General features: G+C 43.0%; 1 protein-coding gene across 2 annotated transcripts; it reads right to left on the reverse strand.

Annotated features, from left to right (window-relative positions):
* Positions 1–18296: 18296 nt before the first annotated feature.
* Positions 18297–20703, reverse strand: LOC130724684 (zinc transporter 4, chloroplastic). 2 transcript variants are annotated; one of them, XM_057575967.1, is made up of 4 exons: positions 20523–20703; positions 20374–20413; positions 19425–20116; positions 18297–18821 (listed from the first exon to the last, which is right to left on the reverse strand). In XM_057575967.1, exons 1-4 carry the CDS (start codon positions 20535–20537, stop codon positions 18366–18368), a joined length of 1203 nt encoding a protein of 400 aa, XP_057431950.1. In that variant the 5' UTR covers positions 20538–20703; the 3' UTR covers positions 18297–18365. The 2 variants fall into 2 exon arrangements, with proteins under 2 accessions (XP_057431950.1, XP_057431956.1); XM_057575973.1 differs by having other exon boundaries at positions 19425–20195; positions 20523–20702.
* Positions 20704–20945: the final 242 nt, after the last annotated feature.

Consider the following 20945-nt stretch of genomic DNA (forward strand, 5'->3'; position numbering starts at 1 on the left):
ACACTGGCTCCCTTCACATTCTCGTCACTTCACTTTCTCGACAAGAATATTGAGCCTTGTAAGCCAAACCCAACCCACCGTTCCCCAAAACCTCCGCCGCAGGCTTCATCAAATCCGGGAAACCAAACACACCTTTCTTGTCATTCACCATGATGATATCACCCAGGTGGATCATCCTTGCTCTGTTCCAGGCTACACCAGAGACGGGTCGCACTCGTTGTCAAGAGGCTTCCCACACTACAGAAAAGCAACGTGGCAGTGAGTGAAAGAGAAGAATGGAAGACCAAAAGAGGGTTGATTGAACAGGTGGCGGAAGAGAGACTCGATGTCGTCGTTGACAACGACCACAACACCTGCAGCGCTAGAGCTATGGTGTGTTAATTTCTGATGTGTTAATTTTTTTATTTATTTTTAATGCCACATCAGCTTCATTAACACAGTCATCATGCCATTTCATCACTCGCCGGAGCTCCGGGCTCCGGCGATAACTGGCTCCACACGTTTTGCAAAAATGAGGACGTATTCTACAAATTTTTCCGGTGAAGGACTTCGATCAGACGGCGAGATAAAGACAGGGACCAATTTGAGGATTAAGCCTTAAATAAAATTTAAAAACATACTTGGGAATTGAATTTATTAATCAAACACTTGTTGAGGAATATGCTCACAAAAGGTTAATTGAGTGCTTGATGTACCTTACAACATGCAACTAGGCCGAGCTAATATACTACACATTGTTGGTATTCTTTCCAAATTTCTTCATGTGCAAGTAAGGAGCATTTTAAGACTGCAAAAAGGGTGCTGAGATATGTGAAAGAGTCAAGAGACTATTAATTATGGAGTCATGTTTGAACATAGTAAAAAACTTCGTTTTCATGGTTCTTCATATGGTGATTGGAGTGAATCTATATATTTTAGTCTAGGATCAAGTAAGTTTACCTAAAGTTCAAAGAAAGGGGGAATTGTACCTGCATAATTTGTTGCAGCAATCGTAACTGTTAATCAAGTTTTATGGAGTAAGAAGTTGTTGGTTGATTCACACATGCATCCTGTTTACACGGATTTTTGGTAAACAAATATCCTCTTAGTTCGACTAAAGGAAGTTTAGATTTCAGGGTCCTTTTGAGAAAACGTTTTGCCAAAGTGTAGTGTGTGGACGGATGTGTTTTCGACAACAATAAACAACTTCAAACGAAACTGGATTTTATTGAATATGAGTCGATTACAAAATAGTTAAGCAAACCAAAATAACATGAAAGCAAATTTCGACAAAACAAGTTACACATAAGAACTGGGAATTAACAAACTGAAATGCAAGGAAATTAAAGCGTTGGTTCTGCAACATACTCCTCCATCATCACGTTCTGCTCTCGAAGTCTCATTGATGCGGACGTTTAGAGCTTTTAGTGAGTTTTCAGAGTTTTCTAGTTGGGAACCTCTTCTTCTGCTGCTGCTTCCTCTATTTATATTGTTCTTTCTGCCCATGTTCTTGGCGGTTTTCCTTGGATGCACGATGGCTTCGTGGGTTTTGAATTTTGGCGCCATACCCCACGTTTAGCCGATGGTCTTCGCGCACGTGACTCTATTGCCACGTGGGTGGTTCTGAGTCGTGGGCAACCGTTGCTATTCGTGGCATCGTGGGTGTACGCACGTGCTTGTAATCGCTTGTTATTCGGTAACTGCCTCTTCCATTAAGGTGATCGAGATTTCTTCATCTTCTGAGTGTGTCGAGTTATGGCTTTTACTAACTTGTCCTTGAGGGACATCGTGTGCTGAGTTGCCGGCTTCGCCCAACCCCTTCTGTCGAGAAACCATTTTTTGTACCATGGTGTCGATAATTGTAATGCTTGTAATTTTGGCTTAACAGTTGCCCCCCAAAAATGTTGGTTGTCGACTGCTTTAGCTCAAAGACACCAAGCATTTTTTCTTATCGCAGCCGTTCAATTCCAACGATTCAAATGCTTTGTGCTCTCGACCATTCGATCTTCAAGTCCAATCGGCAGCCATAACGTCTGGTGACTTCTCCACTAGCTGACAGTTATAGCCTTTTTAGGGCCATGATTTCACCTATGCCAAAAAGCTGAGAGGTGACATGAATTAATTAATAAAATAATCGCTTGGAACCCAAAGTTTTTATAAATTGCTGCTCAATGCGGCTTGGGTTCCGTTTCCCCTTCCGTTTATAAATACCCTCTTGGTATTCCTTGTTCAAGCTTTACTCTTTCATCCAACCTGCAACTTCTTCTTCCAGACTTCATCACTTCATCTTCTTCCGTCTTCTCTGAAACACTTGCTGCGTCCTTCAATGGCTTCCAATCCTGAGCAAACCATTCCGTTGGCCACCGAGCTTAAGCTGGATGAGTCCAAACGCGTGCCAATCCCAGAACCTCCCAACGAAGCAGAGAAGAGAGCTATCTGGAAATCCCAGGTACTCATTCCTTTCTCTGTTAATGGTACTTTACGCGCCATTTTGGGCCCTTTGAAAGTAGTGAAGCATGATAGGCCCAATAGTCTCCCTGAAGAACATGAATCATTTCATCCTAGCGTTAGGGGAGAGGAGCTCATTTTGGCATTTCAACCCTCTTACCGTATGCCATTTCTTTCTGACCCGAAACGAGCCTTTCGTTCGGCCCCTCCTAACCCTTCTGCTAACGACAAGGCCTACCTGAAATGGTTAGATAGGGTTGAGGGAGATAAGAAACAACACTGGAAGGATGTAGGGATTTTCGACTTGATTCAGTTGTCGAGATCTCCAATCTCGTATAACCCTGCTATGCTGTTGAGTGCACTTTATTTCTGGGAGAGGTCCACTAATTGCCTTCATGTTCCCTTTGGTATGATCACCCCCACCCTTTTGGATGTTGCTACTATCACCGGATTGTGGCCCATTGGTGATGATTATCATTCTGCACCTGCTCCTGTTAAACCCATCTCGATTCCTACTGACAACATTTCGTTTAGTCGATTCATTAAGGACCATTATGTCGAGAGTGGTGAGGTGTCTGATGCTGAGCATGTCACTTTCTTGCTGTATTGGCTGTCTGCTTATGTCTTTTGCACCAAATCTTTGCGCATACCCGCCAAGCTTTTGCCTTTAGCCAATCTGCTTCACGAGGGTCGACAACTTGCTATGGCTAGGCTCGTCCTTGGCAACCTGTATCAAATGCTGAATGAAGCTGTCGAGGATATCCGGAACACCAAGACCGTCTCTCTGAATGCGGCTGGACCACTTTGGCTGTTTCAACTTTGGTTGAATGCAGTCTTCGAATCTCTTCTGCCGGTACAAGATAATCCTCTAACTGCTTCTAACACCAGGATTGATGCCCATAGGCTCGAGACCCTGACCCCTGCTTATGATGCGTCGAGTTTCGAAGCGAACTTCAGGAAGTACTTTACCATGTTTCTCGAGCTGAAACACTACCGTTCCAGTTTCTCTCCTTACAGCAAGGCTATTCGTGGCCCTTTCTGGCTGAGGAATTCTTATCCTAATGCCTCTGATTCTGCGTTGCCCAAGGAGCACCACATCACACTTTGGAGGACCCTCTTATCTCCTAGGGTTCTAACTGTGGGCTTTGCTAGCAGTGACTACACTCTATGTGGCTACAACCCTCAATTGGTTTCTCGACAGTTTGGGCTTAGCCAAGTTCTACCCAACACTTTATTTGACAAGAGTCTAGTCCTGTACCCCGGAACTATTAAGAGGGTTTCTGTTTTCGACAAGACCGTTCAATTTTATAACAAGAAACTCCTCAACCTGAGCCCCTTCACTTACGCTCCTTCATATTATGCCACTAATGCTTTCAAAGCCTGGTGGTCTGAGTATTGGGCTCAAATTTCGAAGCCCCTCGTCGATTGTCTGCAATGCATGACAGATGCTTTACTTTTGCAGAAGCAGGATCCGAAGAAGACCAAAGGTATGCACCTGGCAGAAATTCGATCTTTTCAAGAGTTCTTCGGTGTGGTATATTACCCAACTCTTCGCCTTCGAGATACAGTTGCACAAGCAGCTCAAGTATTAAGGCAAAAATGGGAACTTAAAGCCAAGAAATCCAAGTTAGTGGTTCCTCCTGGTGAGGAAGGTCTATCTTTTGTTATTCGAAAAACTGGCTTTAGGTTCCCGTCTTTGCCTACGAGTAAGTTTGCATTGGCTTTTCCACCGGTCTTGCCTAAATGGGTTGACCATATAAACATAAATGTATTGGCCAATCAAGCTCTACCTCCTCGAAAGCGAGTGACTTGGACTAAGTACCACCTATGGAACTTTCCGTATCATGTGCCCGTCGAAATCTTCAACCACATATCGCTGAACATGCGTATTGGTCAAGGTAATACTTCGACTTGGCCTTGGTTTTCCTGTTTTACTTCTTAATTTTTCTTTTGTTTGCAGCTGAAGTCATTATTCGACCAGCTCCTCAAGTTATTTCCCCAGTGGCTCATTCCTCCAAGGACCAGCCGGTCGTGATTGAGGATGATGATGATGATGATGAGGATGATGATGTCAGTCTTGCTGACAAGCTCAAGGTACTTTCCTCATGCTTTTACCTTTTCCTTTTCGATTTCCTTGGATTATGGGCTGACGTATATTTCGACAGAGCCGGAAACGGAAACCTAAGCCTGTTGCTTCGGCCAGTCAGAAGAGGGCCAAGGGGGTTGGTGTTTCCACCCCTAGTGGGGCTTCTAAGTTGGCATCTGATGCTCAAACAGAAGTCGCTGACAAAGAGGGTGGTGGCGGCGCCGCCATTCAGGTATGTTCTCCATTCTCGAGGGTACCTTGTGATATTTTTAACCCGTGGTTTCCTAATCTGAGTCATCTCTTGTTTGTTTTGTTTCCTTTAGACTGATGTTCATGAGCACTCTACCTCCAATCCTCCATCCCGTGAGAATTCCCTAGCTCCCATTCCTGCAAAATCCAAAACTGAAGGTGTCGAGAAACCTCCCAAGGCCGCATCCTCAGCTAAGAAGACCTCCTCATCTGAGGGAAGGAGGAAGGTCAGGAGCAAATCTCGTCATAAGTCTCCTCGCCGTTCCAGAAGCTCCACCAACTCGAGCCCTTCCAAAGACTCTGCTTGCCAGGTATCTTTATACTTTTCATGTTTTGTTGACTCCTTTAATATGCGTTTTACTTTATCGAAAGGACATAAAAGGGGTTTTTCTTGCAGGAGACTCAGGGTACAACTTCTCTCATCCGCGAAACAGAGCCCCTTCCAGGCAAAGATGACAGCCCTATGCCTCCTCCAAAATCGATTGCCACTGTGCAACATTCGCCTCAAAACAAGGGTGGCTCTTCATCTCATGTGTCTAGTGAAAAGCTCGACACTTTATTTGAGGAAGACCCGCTGGCAGCTTTGGATAGCTTCCTCGATGGCACCTTGGAATGGGACTCTCCACCCCGTCAAGTTGATGCTACTGCTGAGACTGCTCAATCAAGTGGGGTAGCCAATTCTCAGCAGATCGAGGAGAGTATGGGTCGGCTGAAGGCTATTGTCTTCGCCAATGGGTTTCTCGACCAGATCCAAGCTGATCCTCAAGCAAGCCATGCTGCTAAGGAATTGCTTGTCTTCCTTCTTGGCCAAAAACTCGACTCTCAACAGGCTGCTGCTTTGGCTAACCTTCAATCTTTTTTAGTGGATGCTTCGGCCACCTTTCATCAAATCAAGGACGTTGGTCAAGCTGTCAGCTTTAAGGAAGCAAAAGTCTCTGCTGGTAAAGCTCAAGTTGCAGCAATGAAAGAGGACTTCAAGAAGTTCACTGCTAGGAAGGTTTTGATCGCAGATGAAATTTCTGAAGTCGACATCAAACTTGAAGAGCTGCATCGAGAGATTACCAAACTGGAGAAAAAGCGAGCTGATTTGGTCGAGGAAGGCCCTGCTGTGAAGGATCAATTGGACGTGCTTACTAAAGACTCCAAGGCTCTGATCATCTCGACAAAAGAGGTTATCAAGGAATTGGAGATTGATCAGGCTGTGAAGAAGGGTCTCGATGCCAAGATTGCCACCTTTGCTGATTGTTTGAACTCTTTTAAGACCCTGCTGTAGGACTTTTTTTCTTTATCAATATGTAATGATGGCACAACTCTAACCATGGCTTTCGATGCCAATTGCGTGTAATATTTCGACAATGGTTTTGGCACCTAAGCCATATAATTTGACGTTTAATTTGCCAAGTCTTTTCAGTTTCCACTACGCATTTATTTTGACGGCTATTCATTTATTGTTGCATCGCTCAAACTTCCTTGCACCCCCTCACACAGTCGTCGCTTTGTTTCTGGGGAATGAACCAATTTATTGCAATCTTATACCACGTTTTCTTGATTCAATGCAAGTCTTTGTTCATTAAAAGCCAAAGCTATTCACGATGGTGGTGGTAATCTGCATGGCCTATAACCGTAAGATGAAGAGTTGGCAACTGATTGCCACTAATTAATGCATTCCTTGGTTGTTACCCTATAAATGGAGCGTTTTTGGTTACTCCTTTTCAGTAACTTCTCCAAACTCTCCCTTGTTTCTTTTCCAGAATTCTTTTCCTGCTTTCATAACTCCCTTCAGTCATGGCTAGCCGTCGTGTTCTTAACCAGATCCGGAACTTGGCTTTTGATCAAGACTTATTCTGGGAGTTGCACTCTTTCCTCCCTTTGGCTGAAGAGCTTACGGGGCTCATTAACCAACTTCTTTCGAGGAATATTATTGCCTCGGTAAGAATTCCTCTTCAGGAGTTCTTGGGCCTCCTGCACGAAGCTGTACCTCTATATGAAGAACACCGGGAGCTTACTGCTCGAGTGTTCTTTGCTGAGCACCAGATTGATGAGAAGATGGAGGAGTATGAAGAGTTGAAGGCTGCTCTTAGCCAGGCGAAACTCGAGGGGAATGTGGGAGCTCTGAAACCCTTGGTGGACAAGCTTTCTTCTACTGCCCGTGAAGAGCTGGATATTCGACAGGAGAAATCGCGACTGGAATCCCAACAAGAAGATGTCTTGAGGCGCATGGAGCCTCTTAGGGCCAGATACAATAGTTGTAGGGTCAACCCTCCTTTTTAAAATTTCTTTGCCATAGTTGTAATGCTCTATTCTATTTAATAAAACATTCGCATTTGGCAATTGATTCTTTTTTACTTCTTTATTCGATGTTTATCTCATGCAATGTTGGCTTATACGTTTTTAAATATTTGCCATTTATCGTCATTTGTCGATTACCTCCTAATTCCTTAATCGAATAAGCGTTGTTTAAAAGTACTTTCTCGACTGAAAAAGGGCCTTCCCAGTTTGGGGACCATTTTCCGTAACGTTTATCTTTTTTATCAATTGGTAAGACGACCTTCCATACGTAATCACCAAGCATAAAAGATTTAGCTCTAACCTTTTTGTTATAAGCTTTAGCAATGCGATCCTTTTGCCTGGTTAAGGTATCCAACACCAATAGTCTTTCTTCGTCGAGATTGACTAATTCGTCAAGCATCATACTCCAATAATCTTCACTTGGAATTTCCTCTTGCCTTTGAATTCTGCATGACTGTAAATATACTTCTACTGGTAGTACCGCTTCTTGACCATATGCTAGTCGAAAAGGCGTTGCTCCGGTAGATTCCTTAGGTGAATTCCTGTAAGCCCAAAGCACTTGGCCTAACGTTTGATGCCAGTTTTTAGGTTTTCGACCAACATGTTTTTTAATCAAGGAGATCAACGTTTTGTTGGCCGCTTCGACTTGACCATTCGCTTGAGCATAATAGGGGGTCGAGGTTAGGAGTTTTATACCCCAAGATTCTGCGAATGATGCTACCTTTTGGCCTACAAACACTGTGCCTTGGTCTGTAGTAAGTGACTCAGGTAGCCCAAAGCGGTACACTATGTGATTCTGAATGAACTCGATCACCGTGTCCTGGGTCACATTTTGTAGAGGAATTGCCTCTACCCACTTGGTAAAGTAATCTATAGCCACTATGATGTACTTATGCTGCCTAGAAGAACATGGGTTAATTTCGCCAATTAGGTCTAAAGCCCAACCCCTGAATGGCCAAGGCTTAATGATCGAGTGTAGTTCACTTGCTGGCACATGTTGTATCCCCGCGTGTCTCTGACAATCTTGGCACCTCTTGGCATACTCCATACAATCTTTCATAATAGTAGGCCAATACATCCCTTGTCGAAATAGGATCCACTTCATCTTGATTCCTGCCTGGTGTGCACCACATAGCCCGTCGTGAACGGCCGAGATCGCTATGAACGCGTCGTCTTCACTTAAACACTTCAGTAGTGTTCCGTCGACGCTTTTCTTGAATAGCTCGTTTCCCATGATGACATAGCTCATTGCCCTGTATTTTGTCTTTCTATCTGTAGTACCCACAGGATTTTGCAAGTAATCGACAATTGGCTTTCTCCAATCATTAGGTGTCATATTGTCAATGACCAGGATGTCGAGGTTAGAGGGGTTTAGTTTTTCTTTGACCTCGATAAGCTCTTTTAACCTACATTTATCGACCATATATCCTGATGCGATTTGTGCCAATTCATTGGCTTCTTGATTGTCCACTCTGGAAACGTGACCTAGCCTAGCTTCGTCGAACTTGGTCAACAAATTACTAGCTTTCGTCTAATACCTAGCTAGATTTTCACTAATGCACTTGTATTCCTTGGTAAGTTGCTTTATTACCAACTCAGAGTCCCCTTTTACGACGACATTCTTTGCCCCGAGGGCTATCAAGATCTCGAGGCCTGATGTTAATGCCTCATACTCAGCCTCATTGTTTGAGCAGTTACTCTTAATCCTAAACTTGAATTTCGTGGGGATGCCCCTTGGGGATACGATGAACATCCCGATCCCAGTGCCATACTTATGGCTAGAACCGTCGAAAAATAGTTTCCAAGGTTGGATGCCTATGTAAGTTATGATTTCTTGAGGCAAAGTATGGTCTGCCAGGAAGTCAGCAATTGCTTGTCCCTTAACTGCCTTTAGTGGGGCATAAGTTAGTGAATACTCGGTTAGGGCTAAAGCCCATTTACCAATTCGACTATGCAAGATAGGTTTGGATAACATGTGCTTTGTTATATCATAATGAGAAAAAACCATTACATCGATTGGCTTTATATAATATTTCAGCTTTACACAAGAGAAGTACAAGCATAAACATAATTTCTCGATCATGGTGTATCGAGTTTCTGCATCATTTAACACCCTGCTTAAGTAAAATATGGCTCTTTCTTTGCTATCTTCATCTTCTTGAGCCAACATGCTTCCGATGGTTCCATCCGTGGCAGAGATGTACAGCTTCATTGGCTTTCCTCTTATGGGTGGTGCCATTATAGGTGGGCTAGACAAGTACACTCTGAGTTCATCGAACGCTTTTTGATGCTCTGCTTCCCAGCGGAACGCATCTTCCTTTTTAAGTCGAAGAAGTGGGGAAAATGACTTGGTCTTCTCACTGAGGTTAGCAATGAATCTCCTTAGGAAGTTAATCTTTCCCAATAGTGATTGCAGTTGTTTCTTGCTAGTTGGTGGACTAGTGTCGAGAATGGCTTTAGCTTTGTTCTTGTTAATCTCGATGCCCTTTTTATGCACCACAAAACCCAAAAAATCACCTGCAATAACACCAAAGGCACATTTAAGGGGATTCATCTTCAAGCCATATTTTCTCATCCTCTCAAAGGATTTCCTTAGATGCAACAAATGGTCATCCCTTGATGGGGATTTCACCACAATGTCATCAATATAAACCTGCATGAAGGTTTCTATAAAATCATGAAAAATGGTATTCATTACCCTTTGGTAGGTCGCGCCAGCGTTTTTCAACCCAAATGGCATGACCACCCACTCGTACGTCCCCAAGGCACCGAGACATCGAAAAGCTGTTTTCGACACGTCCTCTTCTGCTATGAAGATTTGGTTGTAGCCTGAGTAACCATCCAACAAGCTTAAGTATTCATGACCTACAGCTGAATCCACCATCATCTCAGCAATAGGCATGTGATACTCGTCTTTTGGAGTGGCGGCGTTAAGATCTCGGAAATCTATGCAAACTCTCATCTTTCCATTCTTCTTGATTACTGGAACCACGTTGGCTAACCAGTCCACATATCGAGCTGTTCTGATAAATTTACACCTGAGGAGTCTTTCGATTTCTTCCTTGATTTTCACCAACACATCTGGATGGAACCTCCTGGGCAGTTGCTTGACTGGTTTCTTGTTTTCTTTGATGGGTAACTTCAATTCCACCACTTCTCGACTGAGGCCAGGCATTTCATCGTAATCCCAAGCGAAACAGTCTTTGAATTCCTTGAGTAATTTCACCATCCTGTCTTTTAGCTCCGGGTCAATGAGAGCACTAATATACGTTGGCCTCTTTTCTAAGCCATCACCCAGGTCTACTTCTTCTAAAGGGTCTTGCGCTTCCATTCTCTTGGAAAATTCGACCACTGGCTTCTCGAAGCCTAATGGGCCGTCATCATAGATGCAATCTAGCCTCAGATTGCAAAGGTCCTCGAATCCGCATTCCTCAGCACTCCGCTCGTTTATTTCTATGCACGTGTCATCCTTATTTATTGTTGCCTCCTCCTGAGGTGTCAATTCGACAGGCAGGATTGAGACATTAGCTTCGTCTATAGCCATTTCTTTGGCTATCCTCTCGGCCTCCAAGGCCGTTCTTATTTTGTTTTCGGCTGCGTAAGCCGAAATTCGAGCCATGCTCGAATTAATCATCTTTATCATTGGCTTGCCACCCATCAGTGGCATCTTTCTCTTCATCACTGTGCCATCCACTCATGGCATCAGGTTTACATGCTTCATTGAGGTTTAGGCCCCGGATGAGATCCAACGTTACTGAGTACTCTGAGTAGGGGTTGAAGTACTGGCTAGCCACTGTGTCTAAAGGAGCAATTGTGGCTAAACTCTTCTCGAAATTCTTCTTACCAACGTAGCTTGTTTCTGCTAAATAGTAGCTTTGATCTGCTAGTACATTTTCGACAACTCCATCAGCTTTCCAAATGGATATACGTTGGTGTAAGGTCGAAGGCACTGCCCCCACGCCATGAATCCATTCTCTTCCCAGCAGCAAATTGTAATTGGCCTTTGAAGGGACCACAATGAACAATGTGGAACGGGCTACTGTTCCTACGGTTATGTTCAACATGATTGCCCCTAGGGAAGAACCTGTCTTTCCTTCATAATCGGAAAGCACCATGTCATGTGAGATTAGATCCGCTTCAGTTTTTCCTAACTTCTTGAGCATAAATCCGGGCATGAGGTTAATTGCAGCTCCCCCGTCGACAAGGACTTTGTTAACACCCTTCTCCTCGACTCTGGCCCAAACAAATAGCGGTTTCAAATGGCTCTTCATTCGCTCGGTTGGCCTTTGGAAGATAGCTCTTTCATCTTCGACGGATCCTCTCTGCATCACATAATAACACAAAGGATTGTCATCTGGTTCGTCGTCGACATAGTAGTCTTCCTCGCTTTCAGTGACCTCTGAGATTCTATCGAATTCTGCAGGTAGGATGGACACGATGCAGATGATGTTGAGCTCTTCTCCCTCACTGTCGTCGAAATCTTCGAGCATGTCTTCATCCTCATCCTCGACGACATCCTTCCCTTTTTCCTTAGCTGGATTTGGTGGTATGGTTGTTCCCTGTTTGATGGCGTGATCCAGCTGGTTGATCATCGACGCCACACTAGGTTCATTGCGAGAGTTGTCTTCTGGCTTTATGTCCCATAGTGAACGGAACTTGCCACCTCTTTCCCTCTCAGCTTTCCTTTTCCTCAAAAAACGCCTGAACTGAGTCCTGGTCATCTGTTCGGGAGCATAGTAGTTCTCAGAGCCATAGGAGTAGCTTCGTGACACACGAGAATTGTTGATGTAAGAGGATCCCTGGCCTAAGTCGATTTTCTGCCACTTAGGGTATGGTTTTGGCCTTGGAGGCGTTGGCCTGAACCATTGGTTTCTTGGCAATCCAGCATTGGGGAGGTAAGTTTTGTCTTTACTGCTTGTTTTCTGGCCTTTATGGCAATCGAGTTCCTGGTCTCTTTCGACCCACTCCTCGTGAGGGTACTTCAGTCTCCTGGATACAGGAGCCTTCCTCTGATAATGCCTTTTCATTTCTGAATCTTGATAGGCCTTGGCTGCGGATTTGTCGAAAACAGCGCTGCATCGAGGGCACAACATAACTTCTTTCTCGCCATCTTTGCTGCGGGATAGAAACTCGACAAGGGTTTCTCCAGCCTTGGGGTAAACCTCTTCCAAGTTCACTTCTTTCACGACGTCTGGTTCTTCGACAGCCGTGTTTTCCTCCTTTGCCTCCTCGAGTGTCAGGCCCAGATTCAGCTTCTCGGAAATGTCAACCATGCCAATGTAGAAAGGTTCCACGTAGTTGGCTTCAGCTACCTGCAGTGGGTCAGAGTCAATCTTCATTTGACTTTTGGCTTTTTCGTCATACTTGAGCCTTCCTGAGTCCAATGCCCCCTGCACGAGGTCCCTGAAACGAACACATTGTGAGGTCCAATGACCAAAAAAGTTATGATATTTGCAATACTTCTTCCCTTTCCTTTGTTCAGGAGAAGGAAGTTTTTGGTCTTTGGGGACCACAAGCAAACCATCAGACACAAGTATATCATAGATTGCATCACATTTGGCCACATCAAAAGTATAAGTTTTTACAGCAGGAATCGTGTTCTTGGGATTTTCCTCCCCAAGTTTGTTTTCACGTGGTTTCAATGCTTTACACACATAAGGATCCCCTGGCTGAAGTTCAGCCAGATTGACGTCATTCAAATCGACGTCCGCAAGGACTTCTCGATAGACACATGGACTCTGACCTACTGAATCCGCATCTATATACGCTACCTTCTCCTTCTTTGGCCACTTAGTAGTCTTGGCCCTTTCCTCTGACTTTTCGGCCTTTAGCAATTCGATGTGCCTCACTCTATCTGCGAGCAAAGACATATCTCGAATATACTGAGTGTCGATCTTCTTTCTAATAGAATACTCTAGACCACCAGCGGCTAAGACAACTAGCTCGTGTTCAGGAACATGGGTGAAGCATCGAGATTTAAGCATCCTAAACCTGTTTAGGTAATCATCAATAGACTCTGCTGGCTTTCTTTTGACACTAGCCAGGTCCTTCAAACTTACTTTGCACTCTCCCCTAAAGAACTGTTCATGGAAAATTCTTTCCAACTGGGCCCATGTATGGACTGACCTAGGAGCGAGGGTGGTGAACCAGGTAAATGCATTTTTGGTTAGAGAACTCGGGAAGTACTTCATTTTCAAATTCTCATTGATGGCTAAGTCTCCTGCTTCGATTTGGTACCTGGCTATGTGTTCTACCGTGGACTCTCCTGAATCCCCTGAGAACTTAGTGAATTTGGGGACCTTCCAGCCTCGAGGAAGTTCTGATTCGAGAACCGCCTCTGTAAAGGCTGACACAAAATGGGGTCTATTCGCGAAACCCACGTTGAAACCATGTTGGTTCAACAATTGCTCCACCACAGCAGCAACATTTTGTTGCCCCCCAGCGTTCTGGTGTCGAATTCTTTCTAGCACACCATCAGCGTGTTCTTCCCTGTTTACCATATACACATTTTGCAATGGTGGCTGCACTGCCTCGTACAAAGGGTTTGCCCTCATCTCTTGGTGTTGCGGCGCCTGATAGCGCACCGGGGCAGGGACATGGTTAGGCAACGGGACTTGGTTAATCCCTGGTGCCGGTTGGATTTCGACTGGTGCCCCCAGGGCTGTCGCCAAACGATCCATCTGTCGTGCCAAATGCTGATTATTGGCATTATTATTTTGGAGCACAGGGTTGATTAGCTCACCTATCTGTCGAGATAGCATGTTAACCATTTCATGGTTACTATCATCTACTTGCTGCCTAATGGCTTGAAGTGAACCATTATTCATACCTGTAGATAAATAAATTTGTGAACTAGATCCAGGAATAGGGGGACTAACGCGACTTCCCAGGTTTAACATTGTTCCATTTGCCCCAAAAGGGGGTATGCTGAATGGGGGAACATTTTCAGGGAACGTCGAATACGTGCCTTGTATGCCTTGCATCATAGATGTAGGCATACCATAAGGCATGTCCCTCGTAATCGTTGGAACAATTTGTGCCTGTACTGATGTAGATACAGGCATTTCTGCAACTGCAGAAATTGCCACGTTCTGGGTTGGCATACTGGTGCCATGCCCCATTCCAGTAGACACTTCTTCATTATTATTACCACTACTTCCCCCGGGACTACTCTGATTACCCACGTTAGATCCTTGAGGGGAGGTTCTTCCTCGATTGCTTGCCATACTCAAACTCTTACCACTTCTCAGATGCATATAAATCACAATCAAGGCAAGTAGCAAATACCAAATAGCATGCAGCAAACAAAACACACAAAACACTTCTGTAAAACTTAGTTTTCACAAAAACTGTCCCACCAGGCGTGCCAATTTGTTTACACGGATTTTTGGTAAACAAATATCCTCTTAGTTCGACTAAAGGAAGTTTAGATTTCAGGGTCCTTTTGAGAAAACGTTTTGCCAAAGTGTAGTGTGTGGACGGATGTGTTTTCGACAACAATAAACAACTTCAAACGAAACTGGATTTTATTGAATATGAGTCGATTACAAAATAGTTAAGCAAACCAAAATAACATGAAAGCAAATTTCGACAAAACAAGTTACACATAAGAACTGGGAATTAACAAACTGAAATGCAAGGAAATTAAAGCGTTGGTTCTGCAACATACTCCTCCATCATCACGTTCTGCTCTCGAAGTCTCATTGATGCGGACGTTTAGAGCTTTTAGTGAGTTTTCAGAGTTTTCTAGTTGGGAACCTCTTCTTCTGCTGCTGCTTCCTCTATTTATATTGTTCTTTCTGCCCATGTTCTTGGCGGTTTTCCTTGGATGCACGATGGCTTCGTGGGTTTTGAATTTTGGCGCCATACCCCACGTTTAGCCGATGGTCTTCGCGCACGTGACTCTATTGCCACGTGGGTGGTTCTGAGTCGTGGGCAACCGTTGCTATTCGTGGCATCGTGGGTGTACGCACGTGCTTGTAATCGCTTGTTATTCGGTAACTGCCTCTTCCATTAAGGTGATCGAGATTTCTTCATCTTCTGAGTGTGTCGAGTTATGGCTTTTACTAACTTGTCCTTGAGGGACATCGTGTGCTGAGTTGCCGGCTTCGCCCAACCCCTTCTGTCGAGAAACCATTTTTTGTACCATGGTGTCGATAATTGTAATGCTTGTAATTTTGGCTTAACACATCCACAAAGATTTGTTGCAGCAATTGTAACTGTTATTCTCTAGAGAAGCTCAAAAGGGATTAAATTTAAATATTTGAATATATGAGTCTTATTTCTTATATAATCTTCAATTAGCTCATTTTTAAACACTATGAAACTCCACACTCATATTTATAACCTAAAACAATGCTCATCTCAAGTGTAAAGTGAGTAACCACACATTACACTGCTTCCTCTCAAATCAAAAGTCTCTTAAAGTACAGATGGTTGATAGAGTTATTACAAATTAAGAGTCAAAAGCTCCAAAGATACCAAATAAAGAGCTAAACACTATGCTCCACAGACTAAACTAATCTAAAGTCCTCAAACTTATGATAACTGGAAATATAAACCATTCACTATTGACTTTAATACAAAGGGAGACAATATGTGCCCAAAGCAAGTGATCCTTCACCAATGGGCTAACGTAGAATACTGCAAAAGAGAACCTGACACTGCATTTTTACAAAAAATCTTAAGGTATTGGATGCGCAAGTCTCATCTTATATAGTCTTCAACTAGCTTATTCTTAAACGGGTCCGACTATGGTGCAACACTAAGTTTGTGAGGTACCGTGCATACGTGAAAAACAATCTAAATTTGTAGAATGGCTTTATTCAGCTGTAGTCCCTCAAGGCTTTATTATTTTAATGTCTTGCGTTTTAGTGAATAATGAACCTGAAATTCATTCATCGTCCTTATTCCTTTCGTTGCTCTAAATGACCATTAATCATATATCACCGAGATAATCAAAAGTGGGGTCACCGGAAACGTCGTGAAGAATACATCGGAGCAATGTCTACCAACGATTGTCTGTAGATGCTGTTATCGGGGTTTCTCGATTAACATGTTTATAATTGAGATTCATGGGTGATTTTGATTCTCTATGCTTGAATTGAAATCGTTACAACAAGTTCAGGTGTTTTATCTGTTGTTTACGTTTAGGTGTTTTGTTTCTTAGTGAATAATCAACCTGAAATTCCTTGCTCTTAATGGGTATTAAACACTAACGCACCGAGATAAAGAAGACAACAAATTTGCAAAGTGACATGGAGATGAACATTGATTACCCAGAGAGGGATTATACGGTGCATCGGAATGGAATGATTACCCAGATTCGTGAAACTAAAGATGAAGTATGGTAAACGGGTCTTGAAGTAAGGGTAATGAATGAATGAAGGGGAAAGAATAAATGTTGGGTAACTTTTGGGTAAATGTTGGCTAATTTCTGGGTAATGAATCATTTTTGGGTTTAAAATAATGGATCATGTGAATGTGTGTTGTATAATTTCTGGCTAATGAAACATTTATGGGTATTAATAAATGGTTGGTCATCATTAATTTGTTAATGTGTGTTGTGAATAAGGTGTGAGGTTATTGGGGACCCAGGTTATTGCTAAGAACACCGGTGAGGACTACGACGTACAGTTTTTGGATGTTAATAGTCGCGATAGGCCATTAGGGGTGTGAGGTTAATTGATAAGAACACCGGTGAGGACTACGACTTACAGTTTTTGGATGTTAATAGTCGCGATAGCCCATTAGGGGTGTGAGGTTGCTTGATAAGAACACCGGTGAGGACTAAGACCTACGGTATTTGGATCCTAAGAGTCGCGATAGCCCATTAGGGTGTGAGGTTAGTTGATAAGAACACCGGTAAGGACTATGACATGTGCTGAGAACACCGGTTAGTAGTAAGTTGTTTGTTATAGGGCTTGTTAGACTAGTGGTCGGCCTCTGTGAGGTTACATATAATAACAACGATCTGCGCTATCGAAATCTTAAGAGTATGCGTAGCCCATTAGGGGTATGAGGTTACTTGATAAGAACACCGGTGAGGATTAAGACCTACTGTATTGGGATCTTAGAGTCGCGATTGCCCATTAGGGTGGGAGGTTAATTGACATGTGTTGAGAACACCGATCTTAGGAGTTGCGATAGCCCATCAAGGTTTGAGTTTATTGCTGAGAACATAAGTGAGTAGTAACAAAAGAAAATTAACATATTCTATAAGAAGTGATGACATTTTTTACTAAATAGGCACAAGTGAGGACATTTTTTACTAAATAGACCATAAAAAACCACATAATTTTCTATCTCTTACTTTTTAATTTATTTCTAGCTCTATCCTCCTCCACCTATTTCCACCCTATTTTGAGGTGTGAAGAAACAATTATTCATGGGGGTGGGCAGGGGTGATGTATGTTAAATTTGGAACGTAATTTATTTTTTGAATAAACACTATCGGTCGTACCTTCCGCTGCAGTTCCTTCGAAGTATAACCACCCACGTCGCCGGCGGTGTCGCACCTTTAAACCACTTCCTGCATCTTCGTGCCATCAATTGGGATCCTAAACGCAAGATCTTTGGAAATAAACTGAAGTCTTGGATTTACGAAAGCAGAGACCCGTGAAACCCTAAAACAACAAACACCCAGATGCATAAACAAAGTGGGAAGGCATAAACACCGACTACCCAATTTACCCAATTTAACTTAATGGGCACCTAGGTTGGTAATGTTAGAGGGGGTGTTTTAAAAAAGGAAACAAATGTGAGGTTCTACGCATGATTACAAGATTTAATGTTTAAAAGGACCAAATTGTAACCCGTTTAAAATGAATAGTGATAATTGTATCGTCCACCACTTTTTTACTAACGCACCATAGCCGGACCCTTCTTAAACAATATAAGACTCAAAACTCACATTTGAAAACTTAACTACGCACTAAGGTGACACATAAAGTCAATGTAAGGAAGGAGATAAAAAAAATACTCCTAGACCGGGAAGAAGATCCTCTCATGTGAAAATTTTCTCATGCTTTATCATGTTAAGTTTTTATGTCTATCTCCCAAAAGACATCCCCAATACAAGCTTGATTTCAATGACAACTGCTTATACAAGATATACCATCAACCAGATCAGCATACATAGATAAAAATGGTCTAGCCTTGATGTTAGTTTTCAAGGTATGAACTCTAATTGCAATTCTAGCATTGGAGGAGGCTTCATCAGGAATGGAAGTTTATACAATGTGCATTGAAGAAAGAAATATAAAGATATAAATCAAAATTGAACAACACAGTTACAACTACATTGAGACGATTTTCATGCCCATATTGCAAGCGAGGACATTAATCCAGCACCAAGGAAAAGCATGCAATAAGAAACTATCTGCAGCCTAAAATTACAACTCATTCTTTTGCTGAGAAAATCAGCAGCTATCAAGTCCACTAAAGCCATGTACACTAAAATCCCTGCTGACAACGAGTCCAAAATCCCTTCTGCTACAAGGGCGCCAGCGCTGTAAGGGTTATACACTGAAGCAATACCAGTTCCAATGCCTATACCCACCGGGGTAGTCAGTGCAAAGAAACAAGCCATGATTGTTGCTGATGAAGTCTTGAACTGTGCCTGAGAAATGCAGCCTCCAAGTGCAAACCCTTCAAAGAACTGATGGAAAGATAGTGCAGCAATCAGAGGCCTTATGGTACAAGGACTCTGTGAAACTCCCAGAGACAACCCAATTATCACTGAATGTGATACAATCCCAAGCTCCAAGACCTGAAAAACACAAGCATTTAACATGTCATTGTCATCTTCACAAAGCACAGTTGTCAATACTACATAGTACATAGCATCCTTTGAGTATATTTGGATTCAATTACAAGACAAATTTTCTTACTGAGCAAAGTTTTTGATTGAGAATAAACACATTCGCATCTGATTCAGTCTATAAACAAACACATACTTCTTCTTAGAAAAAATGGTACATCTAAATGTGTCTTTGAATAGTAGTGGAGCATAAAGAAACTTTCATCTCAATCACTTGGAAGTGTTGGTTCTTAGTTGAAAGCCAGTTAAACTGACATATTTGGCTGTGTTAGATTTCCAGTTGAAAGCACATTAACCTGTCTAGTCACAAACACATTATTCAACTGACATATTTGGCTTTCAAGCCAATCTTTCCAACCATGCAAAGTTGTTGCATTGAGAAAACTCAAATTCACATCTAAGGCAATGGATAAACAAACACACACTTCATCTTAGAAAAAGTGATAAATCTAAATGCAGTGTTCGAATATCAGTTGAGCTTAAACATGTTTGATTGGCAATGATGTATCAAGCAAAACCATGAAAACTAATAAATAACAAACAGATAGATACCTGTGAAACAACAACGTGTCTGACATCAATTTCTTCGCCGTCATCAGCAACACTTATGAGAGCATGGCCGTGAGCGTGAGCATGGCCGTGCTCCTTGACGCCGCCAATGCCGTGACACGCGTCCTGTCCATGAGGGTGGTTGTGTCTATGATGCGCCGCGTGTGCATGCATCCCCACAATGTGCATTCCACCGCTCTCTTCTTCCCCAAACACCTTCACGGTTTCAGGCTCCGACGACCCGACCCGCGTTTGCTCGTCGGGGACACGGTTCAGCCCCTGCTTCCGCTCGTAGTACTGAGTTCCGACGAAGTCAAGGAGGAGTGTGAATAGCGCCGCCACCATAGCAAAGAAACCGGTGAAGGGAAACTTGGACCATGGAAACTCCGGCAAGCAAGGACTGTTGAGCGCTTTCGTCGCGTCGGAGAGCATGTGGACGAACCCGGTAGCAAGAATCACCCCCGCCGCGAAGGCCTTGGCGGCGACGAAGAGGTTCCCATCGGTGCGGAGGAAGCGGCGGTGTTTCCCGATGAGAGGGATGGCAATTCCGGCCATGCCGGCAAGGAGAATGGACGCCATGGCGACGAACTTGAGAACAAACGCTGCTGAGTCATCTCGACAGAGTTCTTCCCCGGCGCCGCCGCCTCCACAAGCGGTGGAGTTCATCGTTGAATGATGAGAAATCGGTTCTTTCACTAATTTGGGAAAAACAGCAACACCGGCTCAAGAGTTTAGAAGAATTGAAGAAACCCCTTTTGAAAAAAATTGATTCACCTATGATTGCGAGTTGTAAAGATTAGAACTTGCAATCTGGGTGGGTGAGAAAAGGGGAATTGAATTTGATAACTTGTTACATTCAAAATTGGTGAAAAAAACAGAGCAAAACAGGGGAAAACAGAGGAAAACAGGGGAAGAAGAAGAAGAAGCAGTTTGGTTGCAAGAAAAGAATTACCTGTTTTTCCAATGAGAAGCTGAAGCAGTTCCCAGGAATCCTGAGAAAAAAGAGAGGAGAAGAAAGCTATAATAATTCTTCTTGAATACAGAGAAAGTTGCAGAATAAAGAGCAAAGCAAAACAGGGGAAAGTGAGAACAATAACAAACCTCAATAAAAAACATGGGATGAAGAGAATAACAGAGTTGTTATTGGAATGAGCAATGTGGAGAAAACTGAATTTGATAAGAAGTAATATAAATAAGAAAATGGAAGAACTATGGAGAGACAGTGTTTGAGATTGAGATTGGGAAAAGAATGGCATCATGGAGTGTTAGAGAAGAAGAGTGTCGACATTTGAATGACAGAGGAAGTGAGAGAATAGAAAGATGGATGCTTAAGTTGAGTTTTAGGGGGAAAAAAATGGTCATAGTGTCGACATTCTTGCATCACTTCTATGTGATTCTCTTGATTACTAGATGTTTTTGGTTTTTTATTTTTTAAAGAAAGAAACAGAAATTTTTTGTTGTTTATTTATGTCAGTAGAACTGTACAAATATTCTTACTTAATTAGGATTTTACATATCCGGCAA

Source organism: Lotus japonicus, chromosome 1 (assembly GCF_012489685.1).
Source record: "Lotus japonicus ecotype B-129 chromosome 1, LjGifu_v1.2".
Classification (NCBI taxonomy): domain Eukaryota; kingdom Viridiplantae; phylum Streptophyta; class Magnoliopsida; order Fabales; family Fabaceae; genus Lotus; species Lotus japonicus.